General features: G+C 43.1%; 1 protein-coding gene across 1 annotated transcript in view; it reads right to left on the bottom strand.

Annotated features, from left to right (window-relative positions):
* TUBGCP4 (tubulin gamma complex component 4) overlaps nt 1–16456 on the bottom strand; it is a 37713-nt gene extending 21257 nt beyond the window's left edge. Inside the window, exons 1-6 of the mRNA XM_075858088.1 lie at nt 16234–16456; nt 11457–11585; nt 5035–5157; nt 3764–3817; nt 1483–1539; nt 657–736 (exon numbers count right to left, since the gene is read on the bottom strand). Coding sequence (XP_075714203.1) covers nt 657–736; nt 1483–1539; nt 3764–3817; nt 5035–5157; nt 11457–11585; nt 16234–16311 — 521 coding nt within the window. The 5' untranslated portion in view covers nt 16312–16456. The remainder of the gene's footprint in view (nt 1–656; nt 737–1482; nt 1540–3763; nt 3818–5034; nt 5158–11456; nt 11586–16233) is intronic.
* Between the last annotated feature and the right edge of the window lie 318 nt (nt 16457–16774).

Genomic DNA, 16774 nt, shown 5'->3' with positions numbered 1-16774 from the left:
TCCTTCTCTTAAAACATTATACCCAGCGTGACTGGCTCGATTGACATCCCCTTTTCCAAACCGCATCTCCCGTGAGCACAAGGATCAATTTCGGCACCTGCACAGTGGTAATATAAGGTCGACAGAAAGTACAGGTTATATCCACTACGCATGCGCTGAAATTATAATTTCAGGTGCCAGAATTAATCCCTTTTAAAACTCTATTGCATATGATGCGGGAATCTTTTAAACGTACTTTCTTAAGGTAACATTAAGAATTTACTGGACATCTTTGGATTTATCTCACTGATGTTCATACCACCATTATGGCAGTTTGTGGGGGTCAAATCCGATGACAGATTCCCTTGGATCACTTCAAGATCAGGCAGCATTTGATCTTAGAAGGAAACTCCAGTTGATGACATCATCAAGTTTTTCTCTGACGTCAAAGAAAATGGCATATATGAGGTTTTCTCGATCTCCACATTTAGACAAGATGTTCAGCTGTCCATGATGACCATAGTTCCAGTTTTACATTTATGCCTGTACATGTACAAGTACACCTTGACACAGAAAGCCTCCAGTGCTTATGCTAGCTGTAAAATAATGTACACCTGGTAATTTTAAAGGTATATTACATAATTGTAGCATGATTAAGAAATCTGTCGTTTTCTTACTTTTCTAGAGCACTTCGGACTGGAGGAAGCCCCCCACAGCTATGCTTGTAAACCGTTTCCAAAAGTTGGCAGCCATGAATCTAATGAAACAAAATGATCTATAGTTATGGCAGACTGTAAAGGACTGGTCGAACATCTAGTTACATTATTGCTGTCTAGTTATGTCACGCCAGTGGTTTCAGATATACTGGCTAGACTTCTGTAATGAACTTTACACAATTCACACACACTGAAATCATGCTTACACTAGTTATCGAAAAATCCCTATTATAGCTTCCATGGGGGCAGCCACGCAGCTAGCCCAGGTGCTTAAAGGGTAAATCTATTAATTTGTGGTATCCCATGCTCCCATCTCACCTCATATGTGGGCAGGTTTGTCATTTAGGAATCTGGGAAAGCCCAGCAATAACGACTACAGTAAAATTTATTGCACAAAAAGTCCACGAAATGTAATTTAACAAGTATCACAGTATATTGTCCAATTTACAGAAATACCTTTTTACAGAAAGTTACTATAGATATCCTGATTTTTGTATTTCTTGAAGTTTACTATGAAAACTGATTTTATGATAAGGTTAAGTTGACATGACATTCCATAATGTGTTTTATTTATACATTTACGTGACATACAGGATGAAAGAACTTCCACGTCCCCAAGTAAAAATAGCAGACAAGTTTCCAGGTAACATTACACAGAAAAGATTTTGAATACAATTTACGAGGTCCGAACAACATATCCACTTGACTCCATTTCTATCTACACTATCTCAAGTATAAGAAAAGTAACATTCTTTATTTTGCTGATAGAAAGTGCATTATGGCATACCTTCTGGCTCTTCATCTGTTCCACCACAATCATTACTGATGGAAAGAGAAGATGAAACTGAGAAATAAAAAACATGTCTGTAATTCACAAAATCTAAACCTCCCATCACACTTGACCACCTTAGTAGTGTTCTTTTAGTAACAGATATACTGACTTTTTCTGTTGTTTTAAGAGCCATTTTGGCTAAAGCGACAACAGGAAGAGCAACCATATTGGTTGTTACCTTTGAATTATCCTCTCAGCCGCTGATGGTGAAGCGGTCAATTTTTTTAGTGATGCCAAAATAAAAGTTGTTCTTTGGTTTCTGAGAAGATCATTCAAAAGTGACAAGCAATAGGGCTGCACTAACTATTGCCACTTGTAAAACTGGCTGCTGCAACAAAAGAGGAAAAATGCCAAAACCTCTGTAAGTAACACAATCATAATAGCCAAACATTGGCTACAGCTCTAATTTTTTGATTTACTAATATATGCCCAGTTTTAATTTATTGACATCCTGTTTGCATGTCATCTATATAGATAAAGACTAGATCGAGACACTGGAGTAGACACTATGGCCGATTATGTTGGAAAAGACAACAGGACCCTTGTTACCCCCATTAGCAGATGTCAGGGAACAGTTGGCTGGCTCCACAGACATACAATCCTACCAACATTGTCAGTTTTAGTGGTCAAAAGTCTTGTGTCTTTGGTCATCTTAGGGGTGTAAGTTATAAAAAAACAAAAAAACAAAAACACAGCTGCCTTTTATACATGAAAACGAATTTGTAGGGAACTCCTTTGATTTGGACACGATACCAGAAACATCCCTTAGATTTCTAATGCAAAGTATCCTGTACAGGTTTCAGGCTAGAAAAATCACTTGGGCACCATTGGCACCGAATTCTAAAAAAGAAAACTAGAAAGAAAGAAAATTTAAAAAAAGTCATATTATATTTTTGGTTCACCAAAATCAACATTATTACATGTAAAATTAAGACAGAAAGCAGTATTTGCACTAGTCGGCGGACCGACCCGGGGGCAGCGCTTGCACTAGTCGGCGGACCGACCCGGGGGCAGCGCTTGCACTAGTCTGCGGACCGACCCGGGGGCAGCGCTTGCACTAGTCTGCGCACCGACCCGGGGGCAGCGCTTGCACTAGTCTGCGCACCGACCCGGGGGCAGCGCTTGCACTAGTCTGCGCACCGACCCGGGGGCAGCGCTTGCACTAGTCTGCGCACCGACCCGGGGGCAGCGCTTGCACTAGTCTGCGCACCGACCCGGGGGCAGCGCTTGCACTAGTCTGCGCACCGACCCGGGGGCAGCGCTTGCACTAGTCTGCGCACCGACCCGGGGGCAGCGCTTGCACTAGTCTGCGCACCGACCCGGGGGCAGCGCTTGCACTAGTCTGCGCACCGACCCGGGGGCAGCGCTTGCACTAGTCTGCGCACCGACCCGGGGGCAGCGCTTGCACTAGTCTGCGCACCGAACCGGGGGCAGCTCTTGCACTAGTCTGCGCACCGACCCGGGGGCAGCGCTTGCACTAGTCTGCGCACCGACCCGGGGGCAGCGCTTGCACTAGTCTGCGCACCGACCCGGGGGCAGCGCTTGCACTAGTCTGCGCACCGACCCGGGGGCAGCGCTTGCACTAGTCTGCGCACCGACACGGGGGCAGCGCTTGCACTAGTCTGCGCACCGACACGGGGGCAGCGCTTGCACTAGTCTGCGGACTGACCGGGGGCAGCGCTTGCACTAGTCTGCGGAATGCCCGGGGGCAGCGCTTGCACTAGTCTGCGGACTGACCCGGGGGCAGCGCTTGCACTAGTCAGTGGACTGATTGTTTTCTGTCACTACTTCGGACAATCAATGTGCTCTACATTCTGGCTACTTGCAGCCGCCACTAGAGAGGATGTAGGAGAATACGGTTATACAGTAAACTCAAGAATAACACAGTATGCAGAAACTTCCTATGCAATCTCTAGTAAAAGCTACAGGCAGCCATAATGTTATGTTTTAGAGTGAAGTTTATGCAGAAGTGCTCCAGCACAAAATAAGAAAGAAAATAAAATATCGCTTATGGGCCTTTTTAGGCACCCATGAGTTGCAGTAAAAATCGCAAGCAACTATTTTCCACAGGAAACCACTGAGGTTGCCCTGCAGTCATCCCGTGATTTTACCCCAAACACCATTGTGAAGTCCTAGCCTTAGACAATGTTAAAAAGATGTGTGGTGCTTTCTATGTACAGTTATTGTCTTAACAAAATTGCACTTAGTCAATATGTTTTATGTTACATGACCTTACCTGATCAAGGGAATAGTTAATGTGCGATATTGAAAGATGTGGATCAGCCAAGAACTGCATTCAAAAGAAAAGACAAAAGTTAGAATTTTTCTTTGGAAGTTTAATGTCCCAAGAAACCTTCAAATCCCCTCCAGGCCTAAAACAATATAAACAGAATAGAATTACAGGGATATTACAGTTACTAACATAAGTGAGACCACGGTGGAGAGGAGTTATATGGAGTGTTGGCCAAGCATGCCCGCTGCACTCCAGACAACTCGATCAGAGGTACGAAAGCAACCAAGAACTAACAATCCGATCTTTCCGCACCTGATGTGACTTCTTATGGGTTATCATTATTTATTCATTTTCTGTTGCATATATAGCACTCTACACAGATTGTAATCACTTAGTCCCTGTCCTCAGTGAGGCCCTCAGTCTGATTCCCTAAGGAGGTGGGGAGTGTTGGTGGAGGTCCAATAAGTCTGGACTGCAATGAATGTGAATTGAGGATTTTTTTGCTTTTCTATAAAATACAATGAGTTGCATATGTATTTCTCCACCCCATGCTGCAGGTTACAGGGGCACATCACATCATTCTTGGGAGGTGTCCGAGGCTAAGGGTTCATTCACACGAACGTGAATCTCGTCCGTGTGACGGCCGTTAAAACAATGGCCGTCACACAGACCCATGTATTTCAATGGGGCCGTTCACAAGCCCGTTGTTTCAACGGGGCGTGTGAATGGTTTGTTGAAAAATAAGACATGTCCTATTTTACTGCGTGTCACGCATCCCTCCATAGACTCTAGTCTCCGGGGGATCCGTGACAACGCGCCCCGCACAAGTGCACCTCGGACGAGGAAAACTGCAGTTTTTCAGGTCCGAGGCGGGCTATGTTCGTGTGAATGTAGCCTAAGGCACATACTGCTTAGAGAACCTCAGTGGCTTATTCACAACCTCACAAATGTCAGGGCTTTAAAAAAACAACAACTCTGTTAACACTCTGGAGAGGGGGGGGTTATATTGCTTTTTCTCTTCAGATGTGTGAGGCTATGGACTACGAACAATGCAATGTACTAGATTAGGCTCTCGTGATGTTAGATGTTTAACCCAAAAACTATGAATCCAGCCCTGCTCGAACTCAAACCTAGGTTCCCAGTGCAGCAGGGCGACAGTACCAACTACTGGGCCACCCTGCTGCTCTAATATATAACATGTCACATGTAAGCTTTACCTTAGGTTACTTATTTGTGTACGTTTCCCAAGCCACAAACACGCTTCTTATTCTTACCTCTTGCTCCAAGTCTAATAAAGCTTGTCTGTAAGGCTGAAGAATGGATTCCAGTCCTCTGCAAAAAGCCCTCAAGTAAATTCCATGCAGACCAACCTGCCCGAGCTGAGATGGGTGGTGATCCTGAAATATAAAAACAAATATTGATGTAATATAAAATGCATATATCACATGTGCTGGACGATCACATATTCTGGATTGTTGGGCAATAATACAAAATTATAGAAAACTCACTGGTTAGGGTAGAGAACCTGCGTGACGAAAGATCAAAATAAAACGTTACGTTACGACACACAATCTGCTACTAGAACTATTTTGTTTGTAATCTCTACTCAGTCTTCTGCTTTCGGTCTTGAGAAATCCCACATTATATTAAAGCTCTATGCTGGAATCAAGTGTCGGATTATCAGATTTTCTGGATTATCAAATGTCAGATTAAAGAAATGTATTCTCTGAGACTGCAGGAAATAGCGATGGATATGGAAATTGTCTATTATATATTGAGGTATAAGGTTAGATACATCACAGAATATACATCACACATTCACAGTATATATTCTATATTTATCTGGTGAAATAAATCAATCATTTATTGATTTAAATATCTTGCTATGTATGGATGGAGAAAGCCACATAAAACGCCCCCTACTGTTCATATAGTTATGAAGGGAAACTATTGAAGTGGGCCGGCTGCTCATTCACACACTATTCCATGAATATATGATGGCGAGAGGCTTTACGGACCTGCCACATTATACAGATTTGGTATATATTAGGAGTGTGGATGTGGATGTGTTGGCATTATAACAAACTATCCCAATCCCAAAAAACGTAAGCCTTCAGTATGAACCGCCTTTAAGTGCGTAACTGCGATTTGCAACTTTGAAGTTCTTAGTGATTTATATATAGATTGTATTATTCTCTTTTTGGCAATTCATTTTAAATGTCAGGAACAAAACTAAACTAAAACACTGCTGCTCTCCTCACACGTCACTCTAAATTCGCAATAATACTTGTCATGATCTTAAAAATAGGTTTCCAAAATTAGGTGCTGTGATGGCTTTCAACATCAGAATGCCACTCCAGATAGTGGGTACTTTACCAAAGTTAATTCAAGATCTACAAGTTCTATTGTTTAACCCATTAGTGACCACCAATGCGCCTTTTCACGACGGTCACTAACGGGCCTTAGGCTAGGCTGCTGCCTTTTCATGGCGGCCTAGTCGGAGTCCCGCACGGGTTTCCCGTGCAGGATGGAGTGGGTGCTTGGCTTTCTAATGACAACCAGGCTCCTGCTGTAACGGTAGTGATTAGGAAAGGAAGTCCTTAAAAGTATGAACCTCAAAGAGTGACTTAAAGAGGTTGAACATTCTAAAAACAGTATTTTGGGGTAAACTTAAAGAGGCTCTGTCACCAGATTTTGCAACCCCTGTCTGCTATTGCAGCAGATCGGCGCTGCAATGTAGATAAGAGTAACGTTTTTATTTTTAAAAAACGAGCATTTTTGGCCAAGTTATGGCCATTTTTGTATTTATGCAAATGAGGCTTGCTAAAGTCCAAGTGGGCGTGTTTAAAGTAAAAGTCCATCTGGGCGTGTATTATGTGCGTACATCGGGGCGTGTTTAGTTCTTTTACTAGCTGGGCGTTGTGTATAGAAGTGTCATCCACTTCTCTTCACAACGCCCAGCTTCTGGCAGTGCAGACACAGCCGTGTTCTCGAGAGATCACGCTGTGACGTCACTCACTTCCTGCCCCAGGTCCTGCATCATGTCGGACGAGCGAGGACACATCGGCACCAGAGGCTACAGTTGATTCTGCAGCAGAATCGGCGTTTGCAGGTAAGTCGATGTAGCTACTTACCTGCAAACGCTGATGCTGCTGCAGAATCAACTGTAGCCTCTGGTGGCGATGTGGCCGACACGATGCAGGACCTGGGGCAGGAAGTGAGTGACGTCACAGCGTGATCTCTCGAGAACACGCTGTGTGTCTGCACTGCCAGAAGCTGGGTGTTAACGAACAGAAGTGGATGATGCTGATTCGTCAGCATCATACACTCCCATTCCTAACGCCCAGCTAGTAAAAGAAGTAAAAACGCCCCGATGTACGCACATAATACACACCCAGTTGTACTTTTGCAAGCCTCATTTGCATAAATACAAAAATGGTCATAACGTGGGCAAAAATGCTTGCTTTTTAAAAATAAAAACGTTACTCTTATCTACATTGCAGCGCCTATCTGCTGCAATAGCAGATAGGGGTTGCAAAATCTGGTGACAGAGCCTCTTTAATATTTGACTTTTTTTTTTGCAGTTCAATTCCGTTTCCCACAATCCACACCCCCTGGTTATGACAGCTGTATCTTCATCACGTGGCTCCAGTCTATAATATGGCTGAAAAAGGAGCTTCATGTGACTAGATACGTCACTCTGCATCCTCCATTGTAACACACTGCACCTGCGCTAGTTTCCAGTATGCACTTTGTTACGATAGATGATGCAGAGTGACGTGTCTAGTCACATGCTCCTCCATCCTAAGAAAGATACTGCTGTCATAACCAGGGGGCGTGCTCATGACTCTGGGAAAACGGCGCTGACCATGACAATTGACTGACAATTGACAACCCTGTTAACCATTTGGCTTGGTTATCAGTTGGGTTGTGTATTCCTATAAACTTTAATAAATACAAAGAAAAAATAAAACAAAAAGGACTTTATAAAGGTATACAATTTTACAAGTTATAAATGTTCGCTACAGAACTGGACATTACCTTGCCACATTATAGTGCCTTAATGGCCAGAACAAGGGGTAAAAAAAAAACACTTTTCCTAAACAGATACTGCCATGTGAACAAACCCGTGTAGTAGTTGCCCATGGCAATCAATGAGATCACTGCGGTAATTTTAGAAAGGGTCTCTGAAAAATTAGGTGGAATCGGACTATTTGCAATGGGAAACTACTCCACATTTCCTTTTCACCAGTTTTTAAAAACCTCCCCCTCATTATCTACATGTGTCATGGACTTACAGTAGATGTATGTGACCACAGCCAGACTTAATCCCCCCAGCCACCGTAAGAAAGTCAACCTTTCACGCTCCCTCGCTGCTCTTTCCTTTCCAAACAGCGGCTGCTCTAAAAGAGGACCTTTACCCTCTTCTGACGGGTCTATTTTAGTAAATACTTGTATTCCCCATGTAATAACAATTCTGGAACATATTTTCTTAGAACTCTGTGTTGTGCCATGCCTCTATTATTCCGTTTAGAAATCTATGAATAAATTGACAACTGGGTGTTACCATTCCCCTTGTCAAATGGACGTGTCCCTAGATTCTCACTCTGACAGCACTGATTGGACATGGTCAGTCTATGTAGGACACTCCCCCAACTGGTAACACCTAGTTGTCAATTCATTCATATATTTAGAAGCAGGAATAACAGAGGAACAGCACAACGGATAGTTGTAAGAAAAGATGCTCCAGAATTTTTATTTCATGGGGAATACAAGTATTTACTAAAACAGACACGTCAGGAGAGATGACAGGTCCTCTTTAAAGAGGCTCTGTCACCAGATTTTGCAACCCCTATCTGCTATTGCAGCAGATCGGCGCTGCAATGTAGATTACAGTAACGTTTTTATTTTTAAAAAACGAGCATTTTTGGCCAAGTTATGACCATTTTTGTATTTATGCAAATGAGGCTTTCTAAAGTACAACTGGGCGTGTTGAAAACTAAAAGTCCAACTGGGCGTGTATTATGTGCGTACATCGGGGCGTTTTTACTACTTTTACTAGCTGGGCGTTCTGACGAGAAGTATCAGCCACTTCTCTTCAGAACGCCCAGCTTCTGCCAGATCACTGCTGTGACGTCACTCACAGGTCCTGCATCGTGTCAGACGAGCGAGGACACATCGGCACCAGAGGCTACAGTTGATTCTGCAGCAGCATCAGCGTTTGCAGGTAAGTAGCTACATCGACTTACCTGCAAACGCCGATGCTGCTGCAGAATCAACTGTAGCCTCTGGTGCCGATGTGTCCTCGCTCGTCCGACACGATGCAGGACCTGTGAGTGACGTCACAGCGTGATCTCTCGAGAACACGCTGTCTGCACTGCCAGAAGCTGGGCGTTGTGAAGAGAAGTGGATGATACTTCTCGTCAGAACGCCCAGCTAGTAAAAGTAGAAAAAACGCCCCGATGTACGCACATAATAGACGCCCAGTTGTACTTTTACTTTTCAACACGCCCACTTGTACTTTTGCAAGCCTCATTTGCATAAATACAAAAATGGTCATAACTTGGCCAAAAATGCTCGTTTTTTAAAAATAAAAACGTTACTGTAATCTACATTGCAGCGCCGATCTGCTGCAATAGCAGATAGGGGTTGCAAAATCTGGTGACAGAGCCTCTTTAAGAACTCCCTACTCCTGTACCTGGGGCAGCAGAGAAGAGCACTGCCTGCCCCCTGCTGCCTTATTACTGTAGCACAAGAGAGAAAATCTGGATACAGATACAAAGATATAACTTCTCATCTCTCTACGACTGGGCAAAGCATTCAGTGAACAGGGGGGCTCCTGTTCCGTTACTAACCCTGGGAAGGCACTGTATCCTATGTGGCTGGTTTTGCCAATGACCTGGGCTGCATAGCAAATACAGTGACGCAGGCTGGGAATCACTACCTTTAAACGGGTTTTCCAGCCAGCAAAAATTTATAGCCTATCCCCAGGATAGGCCATCAATAGCTGATGGGTGGGTGTTCGACTCCCGGGACACCCGCCGATCAGCTGTTTTGAAGGGGCCGCAGTACTTGTACGAGCGCTGCTTCCCCTTTATTTCTTTTTGCTCACTGTGAATCTTCAACACGCAATTAGCGGCGATTCAGAGGTATTGCAGCCTTCTCCTATTGAAGTGAATTGTAGAAAGCAGAAATGAAGGGGAAGCAGCGCCCGGAGTGCTGCGGCCACTTCAAAACAGCTAATCGGCGGGGGTCCCATGAGTCGGACCGCCCACCCATCAGGTGGCCTATCCCGAGGATAGAAAGTCCTTTAGGCTTCTGACCTTTAGTGGACTAACTCAGTACAGGTGTTGTCAGACGCCGACCCTCCACACATGTTGTCTCAGATCCAGTGCTTTCACCGATAGCAAACTGGGAAGACTAAGACAGAACTCTAACCAGGACTCTAACCTTCAAATGGGTGAAATATTTTGTACACATTTGGCAATTGTAATGCCTTTGTTTTCTGTCAATTGACATGGAAAAATATTTAATACCGTTTTCTACTTTTTGACACTTCTGTCTGGATTAGTGCTTATTTTCTATACGCTATCCTGAGGACAGGCCATCAATTTTTATTGGCTAGAAACCCCTTAAATATTCTTCCCCTTTATATACATATCAGTAGTGTGTTGTATCCGGTTATCCATCTCTAGAAACAGGAAATATAGACCCCTTGAAAAAGTGGATGGCGAAACGTACGTCGGGGTGTCCTGGTGTGGTCTGTGGTTGACTCATTTAGGGGCAGACATGCAGAATATGGGTTGGTATTTGACATGGATCTGATCCTGACTTTATATATTTTTTATATCTTGGATCAGTCTCTCTGACATTGTCATTTGTATTTTTTGTCCAGTGTGTACATATTTAGTATACGGTTAACTGTTGAGGTATTCTTGTACAGTATTGCCAATACCTTGACAATACACTGTTTGATTCCATGGATGTATAATATGATACATTTGTTGCTCCTGGATTCCACTACCACATTTTTATTATGTGTGGTTTTATATTGTATGTGATGGTCTATGTACGTTTTAAAATATTTTCCAAATAAAGATTTTTTTTTTATATTGGTTAGTGCTTTACTTGTACTATGGTTATTTCCACTTCTAGTATTGTTGTCTATATATGTCTTCCTAGGTATTTCATATCCAGTATTGACATATATGTATGTTATTGCTGAAACAGGTTTTCTGTTTGGCCTGGACTTTATAGGTATTGAAATATACGGTAGTTATGTGTATCACGTAATGGGGAGTTTATTAACGCGGTCTCCAAACTGCGAATCATGCGTCAACTCTGTCAGCTAATAAATTCTATCACGGATGTAGAAGGGGAGCTAGTCATCAGCCCTTGTAGAATATCCTCTAGGAAGCCATGATCATTTCCGTTCATCCCACTATCACAGACAAAGAACAAAGTCATTTTCACAATAGGTTACAAACTGACTGCAGTTGGGGAAAACGTCATGCAAAAGTGAAGCACTAGCGATAAAGTGAAGCACTAGCGATAAAGCGAAGCACTAGCGATAAAGCGAAGCACTAGCGATAAAGCGGAGCACTAGCGATAAAGCGGAGCACTAGCGATAAAGCGGAGCACTAGCGATAAAGTGGAGCACTAGCCCAATAGAGCATTCAGAACGTAGTATGATCACCTGCTGCTGAACATGGCCAGTGTACTGTTCAATGAATTCTGTGAATCGAATATAGTCCGTCCCCAGCTTGCAGAGCCGGTTCAGTACACTAGTCTCACCAGGATGAAGAAATGGCAGATCTTGGGACACCTGAAAATCAAAAACACCAAGTCTTATTCATCTTTTGGTTAGAATGTTACATTTACAAACGATGAGGGGCCATGTATAAAATAGTCCTTGGGGGGAATAGATATAGTAACAAAAAAAAAAAAACCTGAGCTAAGACTAACTGGTGAAAATGGTACAATGATGGTGGCACACCTTCAGGACAGTTTTGATGGCTGTAGAGGGGTCATAAATAGAACTTGGACTTTGTATACTTGCTATCATATAATTCATTCTTATAACCTTTTATACACGGACCGTGCAGGACAAGGGGCAAAATATTTCTTACTGATGCGGAAACTGGCCCTGAATTCCTCATAGAGGACTACCAAGAACATGAACTGACAAACAGCCGCAACTACGGGGCACAGGTATCAGTAGGCCGTGCACTATAAATGATATAACTACACTTATGTAGAAATGACAGAATTGTTTCAAAATAAAAAGGGATTTCAACCCAAAACGTAAAATATACATTAACTTACAGAAAAATAGGTATTTGTGCAGCCATAATGTTTGTCACCTATGAATCGGCTTCTCGGAAGCCGATGGTAAGTGTCACTTGGTATTGGTAGAATGACAATTTTACTATCAATTTCTGAGAAGATAATTCAAAAGTGACAACATATATGGCTGCACTCCTGTTGTCACTAGCAACGACAATAAAACGGAAAAAAGTCAATATCTCCGAAAGTAAATAAAACATAATAACCAAACTTTAGTTGCTGCCCAAACTTTTGATTTACTAATACATGGCCGACTTTACAGTTTGGGTGGAGATGCTCAATAAGAGAGGTTGTCTCACAAAGAGAACTCCTGTCTATTCGTCTTATTAACCCCTTCCAACATCCACCATATATAAATGGTGGAAGCCGGGACAGGAAAGTATGGCGCACGCACAGCGGCTGAGCCCGCTCCATAAGACGCGGGTGTCAACTGTATGTTACAGCTGACACTTCACTGCTATGAATGGAACACCCGTTGAACCCCTTAGATACTGTGGTCAGTAGCCACCGTGGCATCTAAGCTGTTAGAAAGGCAGGTGTTCTAAAGAAGGCCCCCAGGTCTGTACTAATTGTGCTCTTATTAAAGAGGCTCTGTCACCACATTTATTATAAGTGCTCTATCTCCAACATAATTCGGCACTGTAATGTAGGTGACAGTTACGCTTTTTATTTCAAAAACCGATTTATTTTAGACCACTTTATGAGCGATTTTTAGCTTAATGCTAATGAGTTTCTTAATGTCCAAGTGGGCGTGTTTTACTTTAGACCAAGTGGGCGTTGTACAGAGGAGTGTATGGCGCTGACCAATCAGTGACCAATCAGCGTCATACACTTCTCTCCGTTCATTTACACTGCACTAGCGATATAGTTATATCACTATGTGCAGCCACATAAACACACTATAACATTACTGCAGTGTCCTGATAATGAATATACATCACTACCAGCCTGGACATGATGTTTATTCAGAATCCTAACATGTCTGTAGCGTCTCTGTGAGATTTACAGCAAGGCAAGCGTAATCTCGCGAGATTACGATGTAACCTGTTATTTCAAACGAGATTACGCTTGTCTTGCTGGAATCTCACAGAAAATATTCAGAAGTGTCAGGATTCTGAATAAACATCACGTCCAGGCTGGTAGTGATGAATATTCATTATCAGGACACTGCAGTAATGTTAGTGTTTGTGTAAGTGACTGCACGTAATGATATAACTATATCACTAGTGCAGTGTAAATGAATGGAGGAGTGTATGAGGCTGATTGGTCAGCGTCATACACTCCTCTGTACAACGGCCACTTGGTCTAAAGAAACTCATTAGCATAAAGCTAAAAATCGCTCATAAAGTGGTTTAAAATAGATCGTTTTTCAAAATAAAAAGCACTGCTGTCACCTACATTATAGCGCCCATCTCCTTATGTAGGACATAGGACACTTATAATGTGGTGACAGAGTCTCTTTAAGCCCTGCCAGAGGCCGGGCTTAATAGAAACCTGAAAAATCATGATATACTTTGGTATTACAGTATATTCTGCGAGCGATCGAACGACCGCTAGTTCAAGTTCCGTAGGGGGACTAAAGATATATATATATATATATGTTACACAGACACACACCAAAAATATTAAAAGTTAAAAAGAAAAAAAGAAACATTTTCCCACAAATAAAAATACAACATAAAACTAACTGGTATCGCCACGTCTGAACTATTAATATGTAACATATACCCACATGGTGAGGCCTCATGCACACGACCGTAAAAACTCCCGTTATTACGGGTCGTAATTACGACCCGTAATAACGGGCTCATAGACTTCTATTGGCGACGGGTGCCTTCCCGTTTTCTCACAGGAAGGTGCCCGTGCCGTTGAAAAAGATAGAACATGTCCTATTTCAGGCCGTAATAACGGCACGGACAGTCCATAGAAGTCTATGGAGCTCTCGTAATGACGGGTCGCTACATGTGTGCACCCGTCATTACGGCAGCGTTGCTAAGCGACGTCAGTAAATAGTCACTGTCCAGGGAGCTGAAAGAGTTAACTGATCGGCAGTAACTCTTTCAGCACCCTGGACAGTGACTACCGATCAGAATAAAGAGCAACCTGTAAAAAATAAAAATAAAAGACTTTCATACTTACCGACAACTTCCTGCTTCCTCCAGTCCGGTCTCCCGCCCGTTGCCTTGGTGACGCGTCCCTCTCGACATCCGGCCCGACGTCCTGGATGACGTTTCAGGCCATGTGACCGCTGCAGCCAATCACAGGTCAATCACAGGCTGCAGTGGTCACATGGACTGCCGCGTCATCCAGGGATGTCGGGCTGGATGTGAAGAGAGGGACGCGTCACCAAGACAACGGCCGGGTAAGTATGAATTTCTTTAACTTTTATTACAGAAAAGGCTGTCCCTTCTCTCTATCCTGCACTGATAGAGAGAAGTGGCTGCCGATTAGTGCAGTGCTATTTTGCCACCAAAAACGTGACCGTAAATACGGGTGGAATACGGGTGACACCGGACCCATATTTACGGGCACGGGTTCGTAAATACTGGTGCAAAACGGGTGGAATACGTGTGACACCGGACCCGTATTTACGCCAGTATTTACGGGTGGGAAAAAATACGGTCGTGTGCATGAGGCCTGAGCGTCATAAAAAAAAATGTAAACGCCAGAATCTCTGGTTTTTGGTCACCTTGTCTCCCACAAAAAAATGGAATAAAAAGTGATCAAAAAGTCTCATGTACCCTAAAATGGCACCAATAGAAACTAGAACTCCTCCTGCAAAAATCAAGCCCCCACACAGCTCAATTAACAGAGAAATAAAAATGTTAATATGGTGCCACAAAACTATTTTTTTTAACAATTTTTTTTCCTTGTAAAAGTAGCAAAATTATATATTATATAAATAAATCAAAAAATGAGCAGCAACTCCAAAAGTTTAGGTGAAAAAAGTGGGTACTTTATTGCCCGTGCAACGTTTCAGCTCCGTTCACTGGAGCCTTTCTCAAGCCAAGAAACGTTGCACGGGCAATAAAGTACCCACTTTTTTCACCTAAACTTTTGGAGTTGCTGCTCATTTTTTGATTCCTTTGTATCAGGGACTTGGTCTGTCCCTCAGAGCTTGCACCCACACACTGCCGGTGCTGCTAGGATCTGTGTGTGTATATATATATATATATATATATATATATATATATATATATATATATATATATATAAATGTTGGTTATGCCATAATCGTATTAACATGTCGCTTTTACCGCATGGTGAACACTGTGAAAACGAAAACGAAATGTTTTCCAATTTCCCAGTACAATAAATAGTGCCGTGAAAGCCTTCAACTCGTCCCGCAAAAAACAAGCCCTCATATGACTATACTGACAGGAAATGTAAAAAAAAATATATATGGCCTTTAAAGTGGGCGAGGAAAATGCGAAAAATCGCTGTGGTGGGAGGGGGGGGGGTTTAAGGCACATGAATGTCCTGCTTGGGACCCTCCTATACAAGCCAGAGAAGACAGCGGATCCCAGAGAGTGGCTCTGACGGACTATACATTAGACGGGCAGCCATTCATAAGGCTATGTTGAAATCTGTGTCGGAGCCTCCAAGGCAGCCTATGTCCCCGTCCCAGCTGAGGTAAAGGAAAGTTTGAAAAAATAGCGCAGCATGCTGTGCTATATCTTCCAGTAAAGCGGCAGGCAAAATCACGAGTCAATGGATTATAATGCAGGGGCACGGAAAAACCAATGGACACATATAAAACCGCATACTGAAAAACAGCGAGATGCTATTTACAAAAAAAAAAAAAAGAAAAAATTACATTGGTGGCGGATTAAACTGTCAGATCCGAGGACATTCTATAGTATACGCTGCACATCATGTGACATGCACTGTACACAATGACGTCACACTCGCCAATCTCCCACACAGGCTGTACATGGATTATAATCCCTCACATCAGGGGTCATATATATATATATATATATATATACACACACACTTCTAAGTTATGGCAGAATCTATACCTAAAATAAACTACTTTGTGGAAAAGATAAACACAGAAATATATAACTAAAGCAACAGCATCAGTGACACAAGTGACAATGCCAGCAGCCACAGATATACACGACCTGCAGGCCTGTCCGCTTGTTCCAGGTAAAGATGCTGCCAGGATAGCCGCTGAGGGCCAGGAGAAGTTCGTGAATCATTTCCACGGGCCCCAGACAGCGGGAGTCACGATGCGGGACACACTCTACAATGTTTACATCGGTCCCTGCCGCCACCACAGCCCGCCAGCCCGCCAGCCCGCCAGCCCGCCAGCCCTGAGCTTCAAAACAGAACGGACTACAATTCCCGACATGCTTCGCGAAGCAGACATGGCTGTGTCGCCGCTGATTGGCTGCATCCTACTTCCCGACATGCTTAGCTTATGTTCTAGCGTTGCGCCTGACAGCTACCGTAATTTCGTACGCAGCTACCGTAGTTCTATGCGCAGCTACCGTATTGATGTGGGAAATATATTGCCTGGTGAAAATATAATATCACTGTCATGTGAATATAGCCTTAGACTTCATCTGGTCCAACCAGTCTACTCTTTACGTCAACTGCGATTACACTACAAAGAATATGTCATAATCACTTGATCGGGAAAGATTTAAATCCTCTTCAAAT

This window comes from Rhinoderma darwinii, chromosome 3, assembly GCF_050947455.1.
Source record: "Rhinoderma darwinii isolate aRhiDar2 chromosome 3, aRhiDar2.hap1, whole genome shotgun sequence".
Lineage (NCBI taxonomy): Eukaryota > Metazoa > Chordata > Amphibia > Anura > Rhinodermatidae > Rhinoderma > Rhinoderma darwinii.
Note: the sequence above shows the minus strand (reverse complement) of the source record. Positions and strands in the feature narration are given on the sequence as shown.